A 17,867-nucleotide genomic window follows, 5' to 3' on the forward strand; every position below is an offset into this window, starting at 1 on the left:
AGATATTGTTTTATTAGTCTTCATATACACCTACCCACTATTAAAATCAGCTTAGCGTCTATTGGCATGGTCATAAAATGTAGCAGAACACTTACTCATGGGCTAATTCTAGTTGTTCTGGCAGGGGGCGGGGTCTAACATGTGTCCCACAAAGTTCAGGAAGCACTAAGGCAAATACAGTGAACTGGAGTCTTTCTCAAAGCCTTTGAGCTGTTAGCTGACAAAACTCTTCCACCAAGAATGGGATCGTTCCCACTGTTGTCCCTAAGTGCCCTGAGCACGACTCTTCCTTCTTTAATAACTGCTTGTGTGGTTTAGCTCTGTTTTCTTTTTCTACAAAAGACCTGTAAACATGTACTTAAAACAGCCTTGGTATCACCTCTGCAGACTTGGAAGTTATCACACACACACACACACACACACACACACACACACGCACCCGCACACGCACACACACACACACACACACACACACACACATGCACACACCACACATGCCATCAATATCCTTTTCTCTAAATCGACCCTTCTCTAGCCAAAATAAAATCCAGCCTCATTTGTGGAAGTACACACAGAGCTGTACTTCCCTGTCTGGCGTACATGTCAGTGGTGAAACTGCATTACAGCGGGGTACCTAAGTTCCTCATGTTGTCCTCTGACTGCTATTACCACAGTTCCTTTCTGTGTCATGACTTTATTTTTTTTTTTTTTAAATTGCATTCTCCATCTGGCAAAGGAAAGAATGTATTCTTTGTTCTGTAACTTCACAAATGAAGTGACTTTTGAAAACAGTTGAATCAGTAGGGAATTGAACTGATATATTTGGACTGTGGTGCCGAACTGGAATTTATGGACTTTTAAGTTTAGTATTCTTGTTTTTATTATATTTGTTTTGGATTTATAGTTCTTTCACACATGGAGCTCTTGACTGCTTTATTTATTTTGTTTTATTTTATGGTACTGGGAATTTCACCCAGGCTTTCACACGTGCTAGGCAAGGGTTCTACCAGGGAATTTACATATACCCCCCAGCATTTTTTATTCCATTTTAGGAAACAGTCTTGCTAAGCTGTTCATATTGGCCTCAAACTTGCAATTCTTCTGCCTCAGTGTCTGAGTAGCTAAGATTAAAGATGTATACCACCGTGCCTGGGTCTAATAGCTTAGTGATATTTGAATATTTTAGTTCCCCACTGTTTGAATATAACTCAGAAATGCATCCCAGCAGCCTTTTGGGCACGAAGTATGGCCACACTCTGGCACAGACTCTAATAATCCAGGCCTCACCTATGAGGCTCAGACTTTTCCATTGTAACTTCTTTGGCAGCACTAAGCTGCCCCACATGGAGCTCTGTTTATGGTCTCAGATCATTTTGTCCCTGGAATTGCAGGTATCTGGGCAGTTCAGAAGCAACTTTTTTTTTTTTTTTTTTTTTTTTTTTACTTAATGGAAATTTTTGTTATTTTTGTAAAAAAGCTCCTAAACCGAGTCTAAGACTTGCTATCTAAGAATATGGTATTAATTTTATACTTTTAAAAGTGAACTTTGGGTGGATTATGACGATTATTGTATAATATAAATTTTTTTTTAAAAAAAGAAAGTCTTCAAAAAGCCAGTTACTTAAGGGATGCTTGAATACAGCCACGCATTATATAACAGCTGTGTACGTTCACAGAAATGCGTTTCATGTAAACATTACAGACGGCACTTGTACAAATGTAGACAGAAGAGGCTCACACACACACACAGGCTCTCTAGGCTGTGTGGTAGAGCGTGTTGCTTCTCAGCTGCAAACCTGTTCAGCATCTTACTGTGTTAAATGCCGTAGGCAGTTATGACACAATGATAAATACTTAGACATCTGAAAACATGTATAAACAGCTCCGTTGTAACCTTACAGGATCATCATTATATACGTGGTCTATTGCTGAATGCAGGGTTATGCTGCATGTGCCTGTATGTCTGTATAATTTACTTAAATATCTAAATACCTTAAATTATTTGCAATTTTGAATCTCAAACAGGCCTTTTAGAAAATCCAGATTTTACAGCTTCCCATCAGTACACACCAGCCACATGTAGACTTGTTATGACAAAGCAACTTTGTTCTAGAATTTGACAAAATTCTGTGATTTGCAAGTATTAGTAAACGTGAGTGTTACGAAAAGCATCAGATTGTTCCAATTTTTTACTACCTGCCTGTATGTGTGAAAACCACTTCAACTTCTCTAAATCTGTGTTCTCACTGGCGAATGAGGACAATAATGCCTTTTTATGGGGTTGTGAAATTTAATAAGTCTACTTATGTGGTAAGCATTCATTAAGCATTAACTTTTACTTCCCACCTCACCTGGCAGTTTTCTTCATTGGAGAAGAAGCACCAAGTGGTGGTGATAAAAGTCTTTCCTTCATTTTACGTTTTACCTCTGAAGATTTAGAAAAGGAATCGTAAGAACTACAATCTCACATTGTTAGGGTTGACTCAACGATGCTTTTGTTGTCTAGGATAAAAAGAAAAGAAAGGCGGGGTGGGGGGGTGGGGGGGGTGGGGTGGCGCACGCCTTTAATCCCAGCACTCGGGAGGCAGAGCCAGGCGGATCTCTGTGAGTTCAAGGCCAGCCTGGGCTACCAAGTGAGTTCCAGGAAAGGCGCAAAGCTACACAGAGAAACCCTGTCTCGAAAAACCAAAAAAAAAAAAAAAAAAAAAAAGAATCTTAAAAAAAAAAAAAAAAAGAAAAGAAAAGAAAGACGATCATAGTGTCATCGTTTAGCAGTGTCCTTCCTCTTACTCACTAGTTCATGGGAAGGACATGTGCCTGATGTGGTTACAAAACAATGAGCAAACTAGTTTTACTGGTGTTCAGTGTTGATGGGAGGCCTGGTCCTTGTTACTGGATAAATGTGGCTGATGCCTGAAGGAGTTAGCTCTGAATCTTGTGTACGGTTTAAAGCTTGAGAAGAGTTGGACACCATAAAAAACAAAGCCCAAAGGTGGGAAATGGGTCAGCAAACGTTTTTAACAGGGACAAGCTGTGAGACAAAGTCAAGCATGGTGTGAAACTGGACAGTATTTAAGCAGGGAGGGACATGGAGCTATAGGGCTGGAGGCAGGTGCAGTGGGACAGCGACAGAGTTCCCATGGGCTGCCTTTCTCCAGAGTTCAAAGTCAGCTGTTACTGGCTTTCTTGAAAACTGAAGAATTGTTTGATAATTTAAAACTTCATTTCCTTATGTTGTTTTGTTAGAGATTTAATGAACATTTTTAACTTCCTCTTTTCTTCTTTGAATTTTGTACTATACAAGTGTAGTAAATTTTACGAGTTTAGGACCGAGGGAATGTTTAGTTAACTCTGATTTACAGTTTGTTGTTCTGGATATATTAAGTGATGTGGAGACCTCTGGTGGCTTGGTTGGTTTTTCCACCTTGAAGAATTGGGTGCTTAGCAGAGACTTCTGGTTAGAAAGGACTTTAGAGATTATGGAGTCAAAGTTGTTCATTTAACAGAAGGACTTGAAGCCCAAAAAAGGCTAGATGCCTTTCCCTGGGTTACACAGCAGGCCCGTTCTCTGAAGTGCTGTTGTTTCCTTGTAAAGTTAATAAATTAAACATGAAGAGCAAAATGACAATGGCACTTTATTCTGCAAGTCCTTTACATTTATCTCAAGAATGCCTCCGGCATCGCTGCTCAGCTCTGCATCCTCGCTCCTCCTCTGCCGAGTCCCAAGGTCTCTCCTGGGACCATTGCACGATCTTCCAGGCTCTTCTTTCTCTGCTCCCAACTTTTTTCTCTCTGGTACCCAAATACCCAAGGTGTTGCTCAAAAACTAGACCTGGGGCTGGAGAGATGGCTCAGCAGTTAAAGGCACTGGTTGCTTTTCCAGAGGACCTAGGTTCAATTCCCACTACCCCTATGGTGGCTCACATTCTCCTGAAACTCTAGTTTGGGAGAATTTGATGCCCTCTTCTGGCCTCAGTCTGGTGTATTGACATGTATGTAGGCAAAACACCAATCCACAAAATAAAGCAAACAAAAGAAACTTAGGCCTAGTCTTGCCACACTGCTTTGCCCAAACTTCATCTGAATCACCAGTGTACCAAGATTCATAGCGTGCTTAACAAAATTTGAATATAGGTCCATCTGAAAAAAGTGATATTTCTTTATACAAATATTTTTATTTTTTCTTTTAAGTTCTAGCCTGGCCATTTATGTGTGGACTTGACTATGTTATTTAGTCTTTTAAGACACATTTTCATCATAAGTTAAAAAGCTAACATTTCATCTTCAATGGTAGGGCTTGCCTCAGAGCTGAGAAGATAGTTGTACGAAGTCATGGCTCCTGTTGGCTGTTTTAGCTCACTGCATGAGAAATATCTACCACGCTTCATGGAGAGCTTCCTGAGGGAGAGGGGCTTCAGTGCCAAATCTCCAGGATGTGGTACACTGATTGGCACATGAGAGGTCTATGTTCAAACAGTATTTGTTGAATGAATGCAAGTCATGAAATCTTGAGTCATTTAATCTTTATAAATTATAATTCTTTATAAATATAAATGAGAGAATTAATGAAATGATGCCCATGAAACACATCGCATAGTCCCAGGTTCATAGATGCATTTCAATAAGCAAGCAAACTGGCAAAATGGCAGGTATCATTTGAAAGCCACGGACAAGGTTTGGATTTTCTGTAGAATATTCTCCACAGAATTAGCTCTTTCAGGTGGACCTCCTCCCTAGCCACCAACTGCTGCATTGACTCATCTCCTTACCCCCACCCCAACTCAAAATTAATAATTTCCTGCTCCTTACTGTCATGCTCCAGGAAAAAAAAATGGTCTGGTAGGAGAAAATAAAGTCCGGCAAGCCTTGGACTGAACGTGGGCCATATGAATTCTATAATATTGGGTCGATGAGCTAAGATTTTAAACCCTGCCTGTAATTGGATTTAGCATGTAGAGGGGCAATGATGTGTTAATCGATAGATGTAGGTCTTCTTTAGAGAAAAAGGTCCTAATAATCTCGTCTGGAATATTTTAAGATCTGAAAAGTTATATCATTTGAATATGGAATTAAGACCTTCTTTGTGTTCAAAAACCATAAATATAAAGGATAGCGCCTGGAGAGTGGGTAAAGTGACTGCAACATGGCATGGGCACCTCATAACCCTAGTGTTGGGAAGAGGGAACAGAGAGTGGGGGTGGGGGAACACTGGGGAGCTCTTTGGCCAGACAGGCCAGTGAGCTCGGGGTTCAGTGAGAGACTGTTTCAAAAACAAATAAAAGTAGAAAGCAATAGAGGAAACACCCTGAGGTTGGCCACTGGCTTCCACATATATGTGCATATATGAGCACATACACCCACATGACTTGTGCATACACACATACACACTCCACACACATACACACGGGTGAATTTTTTAAAAACAGCAAGGACAGTGCAAGTCATGTGTCAGTGTTAGGTGGAGAATAAAGTTAAAAATGATAAAGCAAAAATATGAACAAACAAATGGAAAAACGTGACAGGCAAAAGATTAGAAAGCCAGTTCGGAACTTTAATTTTTTTTAAGTAGAAAAAATAACAAAACATGGTTTTCAATCAAATAACTAAAGTATTGACATTGGAATGGGTAGAATAGATAATACTATAAGAGATTTTTTTTTTCCACCCCTGGGAGGGCTGGGGGATGGAAGCAGGAAGGACAGGGGAATCTGTGGTTGGTATGTAAAATGAATAGAAAAATCTCTTAATAAAAAAAAGAGTTACAAATTGGAAATGATTATCAAAAAAAAAAGAGATTTTTTTAAGGCCATTTTCACATAAAATAGAAATGAAGAAAATCCAGCTCTGCAGATGAGATGTTAGGCACTGCTATGTTACCAATCCCAGAATTCTAGGCATCAGCCTTCTTCAGTATCATGGTAAGGCTGGTAGGTGACCATGGCCGTCTTTCCAGAACTGGGGAGGCAGTTTAGCCAAGTTAACACAGCCAGGCCCCCATGTCCCAAGTCTAAGCCCAGTGCCCCTTCCGTGGCATGTGACCCATGCTCTAGGAAAGCCAAGGTTGAGATGTGTTGATTGGGCATTTAACTTAATTTATTTAGTGCTTAATGTCTTGGGCCTAAGGATTGCTGTGGAAAGGTGTGTCTGTCTTTCAGTTTATGCCTGTTCAAGTACCAAGTGATGAAGAAAAAAATGATCCCGTTCTTTTTGCCAGTAGAGTCCGGAATTTAATGGCAGAGTAAGTATGTCTTGGAGATTCTAACGAATAAATAATTTGAAAATTATTGGTAAATGTTACTTAACATAGTGTAAAGCCTACCCTCCTCCACCCCATTCCCGGTTCTTATTTGTGAACTCACTGGGTAAGTACAATGGTGTGCTAAGGGACATGGTCAGTGAAATAACTGATAGTAATATGTCTCAGCTCAGAAGGCCAGCTAGTGTCTTCCACAAGTGCTAGCCTGTCACTACTGAACCTTGGAGTGGTGTCAGGCACTCTCTCTGAGGCCAGTTATCCATCCCCTGCGCTGCCCCAAGGCTGGCTGTTTCAAAGGCATCAATGATTATACCATCAAAAAGTAAAAGGCTTGCTTGTGAAAAGATGCCCAGAAAAGGAAACTACTACCCATAGGAAAGGATGCCTGTAATAAATAGCACTTAGAAACTGGACAACATAAGATAAATATCTCTTACACTTAAGGGAGCTTTAACTGGTGAGTATTTTAATTAGGTAAATCACCCCAACTTGTAAGGAAGGAATGTGTTACTGTACACCACCACCCGGGCTGCCTCAGGGCCCTGGGTGTACACCCTCATCCAGGTACCCCTTCCCTCTGTGAGCCCCAATAGGGGGTTTGGGGCTAATAGACACACAGTTTTCTCTCCCCGCCCTTTCAGTAAGAATTCAACAGGAACTTTGGATTTGACTTTGTCCTGGCCAGTGTTAAGTCAACTTGATACAATCTAGAATCATTTGGGAAGAGGGATTTTCGGTTGAGACTATGCCTCCATGAGATTTGCCTGTAGGCAATTCCGTAGTACATTTTCTATCTTTTCTTTCTGGTGGGAGGATTTTTAATTATTTCTTTTATTTTTTTAGATTAATATAATTATATAATTTCCCCTTCCCTTTCCTCCCTCCAAGCCCTCCCATACCTTCTTTCTTTCAAATTCATGTGCTCTTTTTTTTTTTAATAATTATTGTTATGTGTGTGTGTGTGTGTGTGTGTGTATGTTTTCTTAAATGCATACACACAAACTCCCAGTCTGAATAATGTTACTTTTATGCATGTTTTCAGTGCTGACCATTTGGTATTGGATGAGCAATTGATGTGCTTATCCCTGGGGAAGACTGTCTCCCACTCTCAGCATTTCTTAGTTTGTAGTGAATTTTCTTAATTACTGATTCATATGGGAGGGCCCAGCTCACTGTGGGTGGTGCTACTCCAGGGCTTGAGGTCCTGGGTTGCATAAGAAAGCAGGCTGAGCAAGCTAGTAAGTAGTACCCTTCTGTAGTCTCTGTATCAGCCCCTGCCTCCAGGTTCCTGTCTTGCTTGAGTTCCTGACCTGACTTACCTCAGTGATGAACTGTTACCTGCAAGTGTAAGCAAAATAAACCCTTTCCTCCCCAACATGCTGTTTGGTCATGATGTTTTATCACAATAATAGAAACCTTGACTAAGACCACATTTTGTATCCTTTGCTGCTTCCCCTATATATGTCTTACTTCATGACACAATAAAATTATTTTCAAAATAGGATAAATGTTTATTGAAACATTTTTTGCTATTGAATATACTTGAGTATGCTTATTTTATATAGTTTCTAAACCAGTTGAAAAAATATTTTATATTTTTTCACAATGTGAAAGCAAATTTTATAGTTGTATGCGAATTTACGTCTAAAAGTTAGGAAAGCATTTGTATCAGATATCTTGACTTCCCACAGTATACCTAAAAACAAAGAAGGGATTTGTTCAATCAGCTTTTTTCCTGCAATATGAGTGGGGTGAGTAGTGGCCTTACATAAAGAATAAGAGAACAAGTCACCCCCACCTCTGAGCTCCTTTTCCTCATATATGAAGTAGAAATTAAAATTATTGCTTTGTCTTTCATATGGTTTTTATTATAATGATACCTAAGTGGGAAAATAAATGATAAAAACCATTTGGAAGTGTGCCTGCTCATCTCAGCTCTCAGAGGCTGGGGATGGTGATGTCAAGGCCAGCTTGGAGTGCACACTGAGACCCTGTATTAAAACATAAAAGGCAAAAAGCAATGAGGAGCACAGTGGATGTCCTTTATTCTTAGTGTCTAGCATTGTGCTCATTGCAACCCTGTGGTCAGGTGAGCAGTATGTGATCTCATAGACACTTCTACAAGTAATTTCAGTGACTATTATCACTTTTCAAATCTACAGACTATTGTGGACATAGTGCTAATACAATAGTTAGTTTACTAAGCAGTTTCTCCAGAATCATATGAGGTGACAGGTGGGACTCAAATCTACATTTCCTATTACCAAACCCCACAGCACAACTATTATGTTGCATGATTGATAATGCTACTGCTAATAAAGTATTGATTTTTCCAGTTAGAACACAAAACATGAATTTTCAGCTGCACAGAGGCCTAAAGGCAGGAGGAGTAGGAAGTAGAGCAAAGCAAGAGAATCGTCTGAGGAGTCGTGAATTTCTTTCCGGTCACTACTGCCTGCTCACCAGCTCAGGACGAGTGGAAAATCACAGGTGCTTCATTGAATGCCCTCTCTCATTGCTTTTAGAGCTTTGGCAATACCAGTAACGGATCACACCTACGAAGACTGCAGGCTGATGATCTCAGCAGGACAGCTGACATTGCCCATGGAAGCTGGGTTGGTAGAATTTAGTAAGATTAGCCGGAAACTGAAGTAAGTATATTTCAAAATGTATGTGCACACACAGACACATTCATGCCAGAACGCATGTGTGGAGGTTTGCTGCCCAACATGATCCACACCAACCAGAGATTGAACTCAGATCATCAGGCTTGATGGCAAGCACCTTTACCTGAAGAGTCATCTTGGCAGCAAACTTCCCTGTCTTCACGTACTCTTTCGTTTAAAAAAAAAAAACCTTCAGCATTTATGATGTAATTTGAACCATTTGGTCTTACTAATTTGGCTGTTTGGGGTAAAAGTGTGACCCTCACATCCTTCTTTAATTTTAGTTAATTCTATTCCTAACCTTACTAGGAATTTGAAGAATTTATGACTTGATAGATGTTGGCATTTTCTCTAGGCAGTTGCTGTAAAACTAGTTATTTTTCAAAGTTTGATATGGAAATATATTTTAATAAATTATATAGAAAATATTATTTTTGTCTTCTAGATAACAATAAAATTTTGCTGTTGTATTAACACTATGTCCACAATATTCCATAGATTTGAAAAGTGATAATAGTCATTGAAATTGCTTGTAGAAGTGTCTATTACATCACATATTTAATTCTTCACAACAAAGAGGTGATAAAAGCATAGTGTGCTTTCCAATATTTTATCATTCTGACTTTAAAAAAAAAACTTTTTTTTTTATTATATATGCAGTGTTCTGCCTGCATGTATGTCTGCACGCCAGAAGATGGCACCAGATCTTATTGTAGATGGTTGTGAGCCACCATGTGGTTGCTGGGAATTGAACTCAAGACCTCTGGAAGAACAGCCAGTGCTCTTAACCTCTGAGCCATCTCTCCAGCCCTCATTCTGACTTTTAATAGCTAATATCAGAGGAAATGTGTATAGTTTAGTGAATCACCTGATTATAACATTTTGTGAACTGTGAATTACCGTCTTGAAAACTTGTTGAAAGAAGTGTCTATAATTTCTTTCGTAACAACTCACTAAGCAGCAATTGAATTTCCAGATATTGTTAGGTTAAAATTCTTGGGTCACTTGCTGTTCCACTTCACTGCTTGTATTTACTTTTCTTTCCTTCCAATATTTGGAGTTTTTTGTCACTTATTGATATACTTTTAAAAATTAAATGGTCCTATACATGTTTGATATGTTCTCTCAAATACTTATTTTCCCTTCCTTTTTAAATTTAACATAAAGTATTTCCTCTTAGACAAATCAATAAAGTAACAGTCATAAAATATACATGTTACTTAGAAAAAACTGATAATGTACTTACACTTCTTTATTTAGATTAGACTGGGATGGCATTCGTAAGCACTTGGATGAATATGCATCTATTGCAAGTTCCTCAAAAGGAGGCAGAATTGGAATTGAAGAGTTCGCAGAATACTTAAAGTTACCTGTTTCAGATGTCTTGAAACAACTTTTTGCACTCTTTGACAGGGTATGTTAAAATTTATCTTTAACATTTTACTCAGCCAGTTCCTGCAGACCTCAAGGGAGACATTGACAAACGTCTCAGGCCAGTGTGAGAAGAACCAGCGTAGTTTAATGTCATGAATTGATTTTCCCCTTAGTGTGAATACTAAACATAGCTGTGAATATATGTAGTGCAACTATAAGTAGTGTGTGTTAATTTAAACATCGGTTCAGAAGTGAAAATGGACTCTATTGCCGCATCTGCAATGTGGAAGTGGAAATGTTTATGTAATTGGGAAGAATTTTTAAATGTATGTAGAATTTGTACTTTGGTGGCATGCGTGGTAGTGATATTCTGAACATTTCTGGGCTGCCTCCAAATGTATGAGGATCAAATGGGCTTTGTTTCAATGAAGTTGCCTGACAGAACTCAACTAAACCCTTCACTGTTTATAAATATGTGAGTTCATGCAACTAGTTAACTGACCCATCAGTAAAGTTTCCTTAGGAAAAATTTATCAAGATTTCAGATTTTCTTTAAAGAGTTATTTTAGTGTATGAAGTGTTAAAATGAACTCTTTTGGTTATAGTTCCAAGTTAGCCCATGCATAGAAGCCTGTTATAGTCTTAACATTTATAATGTAAAAACAGACAAAAATAATAATTTCTTTGTACCTATCCATTTGTAGTTAAGCCCTCCCCTACCTTTAACTCATTTTATCATTAATCTGCTGTCCATTCTGGTCATTATGCATTTTCAAGACTCCGTATAAGTGGAACCATATAGTACTAAAAGTCCCGATTATGGTTTCTTTTACATAGTATAATGTATTTACTATTCAGCCACTGAGATCAGGGTAGCAATAATTTGTTCCCTTTATTTATTTCTCCACTGAGGAAAATTTGCTTTGTGTCCAGTTGGGGTAATTTAAACATGTCTTCCTACCTTCAGCCTCCATGGTTCTCAGACTTCCTGATTGTTCTCTGGGCTGTGACTTTCCTCACCAATCCTTCTTTAGCATTTTTTTTTTCAGCTGTAGTTCGTTTTTTTTTTGTTTTTTTTTTTTCTATTTTACCCAGGGTTTGTAGTTTAGTTGGGAGAGAGGTCAAAGGGGACTTATTCCCTCTGCTACTAGAATTCTCAGTTATCTACCACCACCAAGAAAAGATGTTTTTCAAAGGAATTATGCTTGATGACAGACAGTAAGCTTTCCCGTCCCCAGCTGTCTCTCCTCTCACTCCCTCAGTGTGGTCATCTTCCTAGTGATGTGCTTTGTGATCTTGTAGAATCAACTAGTCTTTAACACGATATGGGTCACCGACCTTTCTCTGTATGTAGTCCCTCCGTATCTCTGCTGCGCTTGCTACAATATTCAAATAGCATGCTCTCCTCCGTGAAACAGTGAATTAATGTCATGGTGTGCTCAAAGTGTAATGAAGATTCATGGTGAGGAAGAAAAATGATTGAACATTAGCTGTGCAAGTTGGTAGATTGGAGGTGCTTTTCTCTTTATAACCACTGTTTCTGTGACATTTCCATAGCAGCTTTCACTGTGGCTCAAATCCATGCAAGCTGTTTCCAGGCAAGTTTCTCTGCAGTCTCTGTGCGGACAGACGGGATGTGACAGCGACATGCAAATAAGGGAAGGAGATGAGGAAATGGGAAAGGACGTGAAACAGGGACAAAGGGGGCAGTTACAGCACCTCTTTAGACATCATTTGGAACTTTCCATCAACATTAAAATAGTATTTGTAAAAGTTGTCCTGAACTTCAGGTGTTAAACTACCAAGCTGGCATTTCCAGGATTGTGCTGGCTTTTGATTGGAGACACCTGCTAACACCTGTGCTATTTCTACATCACATTTAAATGCAGGAAGATTTGGCAGCCAGAAAGGGAGCTAAAAGCAGGGATTAAAATGACTTCCCGTCAGACAGATTGAGTCACTCTGACTGAGAGAAGACAATTGGTCCCAGGCATAAGGATACTGGTGAGAACTGTTGCCTGTTTTTGCCAATCACATTTCTCCATGGAGCATTTTAGTAGGTTTCGTGGTTTCTACTTATTTATTTATTTATTTTTCTTTCTGATGAGAACTGGCATTCATTTCTTTTTGTGGTGGAGAACACACTGTGTTACTAATGCAAACATGAAATCTTCCTCCTAGATGCAGTGTGTGTTTGATTTGACTCTACCGATTCCTGGATTCTTCATATGTGCTTGCATTCTGTTTGCCCTCCCTAAACAGTGTAACACGACAGTCTCCTGGTTAGCTGTCCTGCCTCTGCGTGGTAGGACGTTTCCACCCTGTCTTGCAGTCTTCCTTAGTGCTATGGGCACTGGCTTCTGATCTCCTCTTACTGATTTACCTGAGGGCTTACTCTTGGACAATAAAGTTAATAATACATAAGAAGTCATTAGAATATTAGTGATTTTGAAAATCTTTTTATAATAGAGTAAAATATTTATGACACATTAGTAAAATGAATTCAAAATGTCAATTTATACAGCATGATCTCAATTTTATACTAGAAATAAAAGAAAATAGGGCAGGCCCCATAATTTGAGCCATATACACAATTAAAATGAACTCGAGGAACTCCAAGTAGTGATGGGGCTACAGAGCTTCAGGCTTATGCAAAGTGCTGATATGAGATGGGAGAAGTTTTCCTGCACAGATGTCTTGAAAGAAGAGAGAAGGAAATAGATGCTGGCCCAGGACTCATCTGGGGTGTTGTGGTGTATTCAGGGAGCTAAAGACTAAATCAGAACTAGAAGTAGGTACAGCTGCAGAGACGCCGAAGCTGAGGAAGGAATTCATAGAATACAGACAGATTTCACTCACCCTTGCAGCTATAAATGTTTTTCTCTGTACTTAGCTTTCCATGTAGACCATAAGCTGCTCCTCTGCCTGCCACATATTGAAAGAGAAAATAGTGTGGAGAATTAAAGGCTAATGTATTAGATAGTCTCTGTCTGTCTGTCTGTCCATCCCCATCCCTCTCTCTGTCTCTGTCTCTGTCTCTGTCTCTCTCTCTCTGTCTCTCTCTCTCTGTCTCTCTCTCTCTCTCTCTCTCTCTCTCTCTCTCTCTCTCTGTTTAATGCAGCTGCATGTCTGTGCCTGTGAAGATTTTCTTTGTTTTGAAAAGCTGAGTTGTGTAATTCTTACCACACCTTGTGCACACACTCACACATGCCAGGCCTCTTTCCTCAGTCTAGTGAAGTGATAGAGCTTAGGAATATTTGATGGGAGAGTAAGGAGGTCCAGCAACTCCAAGTGTGTTCCTGTCAGTAGCTATGTAGTAAATTCAAAGTTTAATGAGGGCTGAGTGTTCCTGGTGATCTCTTAGCAGCTGTACATTCTTGAGTGGAACGCCCCACCCCCTTTACATGTCTCTTTGCCCTCTTTTCCCTTCTCAAGTTCCCCAAGACTCTTTCTTCCCAGCTGCATTCTTAGCTAATCTACAAAAGCTGCATAATTATTTTTATTAATTTGTCCTAAAAATGCTATTAGTAGTATGTTCTTTAGCTTCTCAAATATTTGATTGTAGACAACTTCAAGGTTCCAAAGGTGGCATGTCATTGCTTACTAGTTTGGAGTAGTTTCCTTTGCAAGGTCCCATCTCTCTGAGGGACACAAGCAAAAGACTTTTCTTATCTTTGGCTTTAACTGAGCTTTTTTATACTCACGAGTATTTACTGAATTCTTCGTATCAAAGGTTAATTGGAAAATTAGTTAAATGTCCAGATAAGTCTGAGACAGTAGTTTAGAACATTGGCATCTCAATATTTTTATGCTAATAATTCAAATTAAGTACTACCTTATTTGCTAGCACATTTGAGGGAACTTAAGAGCATTTGAAGAGATCTAGAAATAATACTAGCTAAATCAGGAACAATTATGGGGCAGTCATTTCTATAGATACAGCTATGTCTTGCCAGTACCGTATAACAACAGTGTTCATTTCATCCTCTGCAAACACCTCTTGTAAATCTCCTCCTACACTTAAAAAAAAAAAAAATTATGTGTAAGGGTGTTTTTCTTGCATGTATGTCCTTGTACCACATGTATGCCTGGTGCACACAGAGGCCAGAAGAGGGCATCAGATCCTCTGGAGCTAGAGTTACAGATGGCTGTGAGCCACCGGGTGGGTGCTAAGAACTTAGAAAAGGTCCTCTGGAAGAGCAGCCAGCACTCTTAGACTCTGAGCCATCTCTCCAGCCCTCCTCCCCTAGTCTGAAGTAGTGGTACATCAACAGTCTTCACAGACACAAGAAAAGAGTGAAGAACTTGATTTCTACGTCCTCTGGTATAGTCTGACATGAGCTCCATTTCTTACTAACCAATACTATTCTGTACACAGACCATTGACAGGTAAGACGGTATGGTTACTATTTCCCTTCTTTAAAACACATTGAAAAGTGTCATATTTCCATTTCTGCTGTTTAGTATGGAGCTCTTCTGGCAGCAGTATGTCCTTTGTTTAAGTGTGATCCAGGAAGGGTTTATGTATACTTTAGCGCTCTTGGCAAACCAGGCTTTCTGGCTGTTGTAAACTTCTGTAGATCTTGTATTACTGTTTCATTCTGTGGAATGAATGTGTTTCTTTATTCCAAGTTCTTCCCATCTACCCTGTTCTTGGTGTGAGTCCAAGTATAAGTCTTGAGGGCCAATAACAACAAACATACTGGCTTGCCCTTGTTTCTAGAAGCAAGGTGCTGTGCACAGTACAGGGATTTTGCTCCTGATGAAAGTCAAGGCACAGGTAGGTACCGTCAATGTTTGTAGAGAGACTAGAAAATTCCCATCTTCTTAATTCCGTGTCAGTTTTAAGTGATACCGTGTTTTATAGTTCGTGTGAGAAGAGCTCATCTTGATCTCAAGTCCAGTTATTCTCTCCTTACTCTATGAAACGCACTTCATAATTTACGTGACATCATTTGAGGAAAAAGGCTACTACTTCTGGTGGGATAGGTGAACTTTTCTACTCAATTGTCTTGAAAGTTTGGCAGTCCTCTGTCTGAGCATTTCTTTCCAATTCCTAGGTTGACTTGGCTCTCTCATCTCATCCATCATAACATTTTTCTATGAGTGTTATTCTATTATAAATACGTATCTGGACATAAGAATTATATTCTTTCCCATCTTAATGCTTGGGTACCTGGGAGGTTAGTAGAGGAAACAGAGGAGAGGCTGAAACAATCCAAACTTCTTCACTGGAGCAAGTGAGCAATTGCTGGCCTCCCCTGAGAGCAGAGGGAGGTAAAGAGCAGGCTTTGTAAAGAAAAGGTTGTGTACAACCATATCGTCCCCGACACTGGGCAGAGCAAGAGTCCAGCATAGTGAAAAAATTGATACTGTCTACATAGACTCTAGGAAAGCTTTTGATTTCATCCACCCTGACATTTTGATCAACAAATGATTGCCAAGTTCAGACTGTCTACTCCACATCATGCTGAAGTAGCTAAAGCCTCACCTGACAGAAAGACTTCCCCTGAGATGGGAGTTGGGAGTCCTCAGTTAGTGTAGACTCAGCCCCTTCCTGTGACCTTAAGGTTCTCTTTAGAGGAGTAATGTGCTTAGTAGGTTGTAGTCAGAAATACTTTTGAAAACGAGGCAACATGTAAACATAGGATTAGGAGTAAGTAACATTAATAGAACCAGGCTCAAGATACAGATAATTATACATACATACATACATCTGTATATATGTACACACACACACACACACGCACACACACACACACACACACACACACACACACACACACACACACACACACGTATAAATCAGAAAGCAGTACAGGTACCAGAAGGAAACGGAACTCAAGAATGCTGCTGCTGTCACTATTACATGACACATGAAAATCCAGACACAAGCTGGGCCGTGGTGGTGCACACCTTTAATCCCAGAACTCAGGAGGCAGAGGCAGGCAGATCTCTGTGATTTCAAGGCCAGCCTGGTCTACAGAGCAAGTTCCAGGACAGCCAGGGCTACATAGAGAAACCATGTCTTGACAAACAAACAAACAAACAAACAAAAACTAAACAAACAAAAAAAACCCAATAACAAACAAAAAATCCAGACACACACAACTCTAGAACCCGAGGCCTTTGACATCAAATTAATTGTCCATTCTCTTTATTTTGTGGTAAACAGCTAGGCCAAGAGAGGAAGTTCTACATCATGGCCACAGAGCTAGCTAATTGCACCATGGAAACCAAACAATTTAAGTTCTTTTTGCTGTAAACTGTTACTGTGGATTTAAAAAAATGACTTTCTTAAGATGTGTTTTACAAATCATGTTATTCACTTATTTCAAGAATACAAGTTTTCCCCTCAGTTTATTTACCAAGCTATGCATCCATCACCATCAATCAGTATTGACACATGTCTGTCAACCTCATATGATGACTGTGTCACTGACTGTATAATTTTTTTGTCACATGCTTCTTTCCTAGAACCTAGGTGGCTGCCACTAATCTGCTTCCTATCTTTATACATTTGGGTTTTCTGGACATTTCGAATAATTGAAATGTTACAACATGTGGTTCTCTGTGTCTGACTTCTATAGTTAACATGCTTTGAGATTCATCCATGTAGTGTGTATCAATGATTAATTTCATTTTGGTTTTGATTAGTATTTCTTTTTATCAGATATTCATTTACCAGTTGGTAGATATTCAGGTTGTTTTCACTTTGGGCTATTAGAAATAATATTCTAATAGTGTTCATGTATTATTGTTTATCTCTTGTGTTCAGTAACTCTTTCCCCCAAATTGGGGCTAACTTTTCCATTAGGTGTGGGCTGGTCTATCCTTTTCCTTCAGGTTTTAGCAGTGGTCTTTCCTCCCAGATACCAACTCAGGTTGTTATAGATGTTCTAATAAATAACCATAGAAGATTAAATGGGCCATTAAAGAAAAGACTTCATCTAATAACAACATTTTATCCTGTGATGATCTATGACAAACTGTTAGCCAAATACCCTTCTTCTTTATAGATAATAAATTATTGGAATTTAAAATGTAACAAAATAACAAAACAACATGTAAGATGAGGTACGTTGTATATGATACTAGCTGCCATCAAGTTAATTTGCAACTTTAAAAAAATCTAGAGAGATGGCTCAGTGGTTAAGAGCACTGGCTGTTCTGGAAGACTGATGGTTGATTCCCAGCACCCACAGGGTGGCCCACAACTGTAATTCCAGTTAGGAGATCTGACACCCTCTTCTGGCCTCCAGGGGCACTGCATGCATGTGTACAAAGACATGCATACAAATACAGCACCCATACCCATTAAATTAAATTAAATTAAAAATGAAAAACAAAGCCCATGGATTTTCCTCTTAAAGAAGCTTCGTGAACAGATTTAAGTCTGTGTGAGACACAGTGAAGGAAGGCAGTAATGTCTGGTTATTTTTACCTAAACAGTGAAGGATGACATTTGTCCTTTGGTGTTCATAGAAGTAATTTCACTGTGCTCCTAAGAAATAAGGCCAGTTATTGAGTATGTCTGAAATACACAGGATATTGAAGACATTGTTCCCACG

General features: G+C 39.3%; 1 protein-coding gene across 1 annotated transcript in view; it reads left to right on the top strand.

The window, feature by feature from the left end:
* Positions 1 to 17,867, top strand: part of Lpcat2 (lysophosphatidylcholine acyltransferase 2) — a 59,932-nt gene that overhangs the window by 24,881 nt on the left and 17,184 nt on the right. The window contains exons 9-11 of the mRNA XM_059262678.1: positions 6,156 to 6,238; positions 8,782 to 8,907; positions 10,183 to 10,336. Of these exons, the coding sequence (XP_059118661.1) occupies positions 6,156 to 6,238; positions 8,782 to 8,907; positions 10,183 to 10,336 (363 nt within the window). The remainder of the gene's footprint in view (positions 1 to 6,155; positions 6,239 to 8,781; positions 8,908 to 10,182; positions 10,337 to 17,867) is intronic.

Source organism: Peromyscus eremicus, chromosome 5 (genome assembly GCF_949786415.1).
Source record: "Peromyscus eremicus chromosome 5, PerEre_H2_v1, whole genome shotgun sequence".
Taxonomy (NCBI): Eukaryota; Metazoa; Chordata; class Mammalia; order Rodentia; family Cricetidae; genus Peromyscus; species Peromyscus eremicus.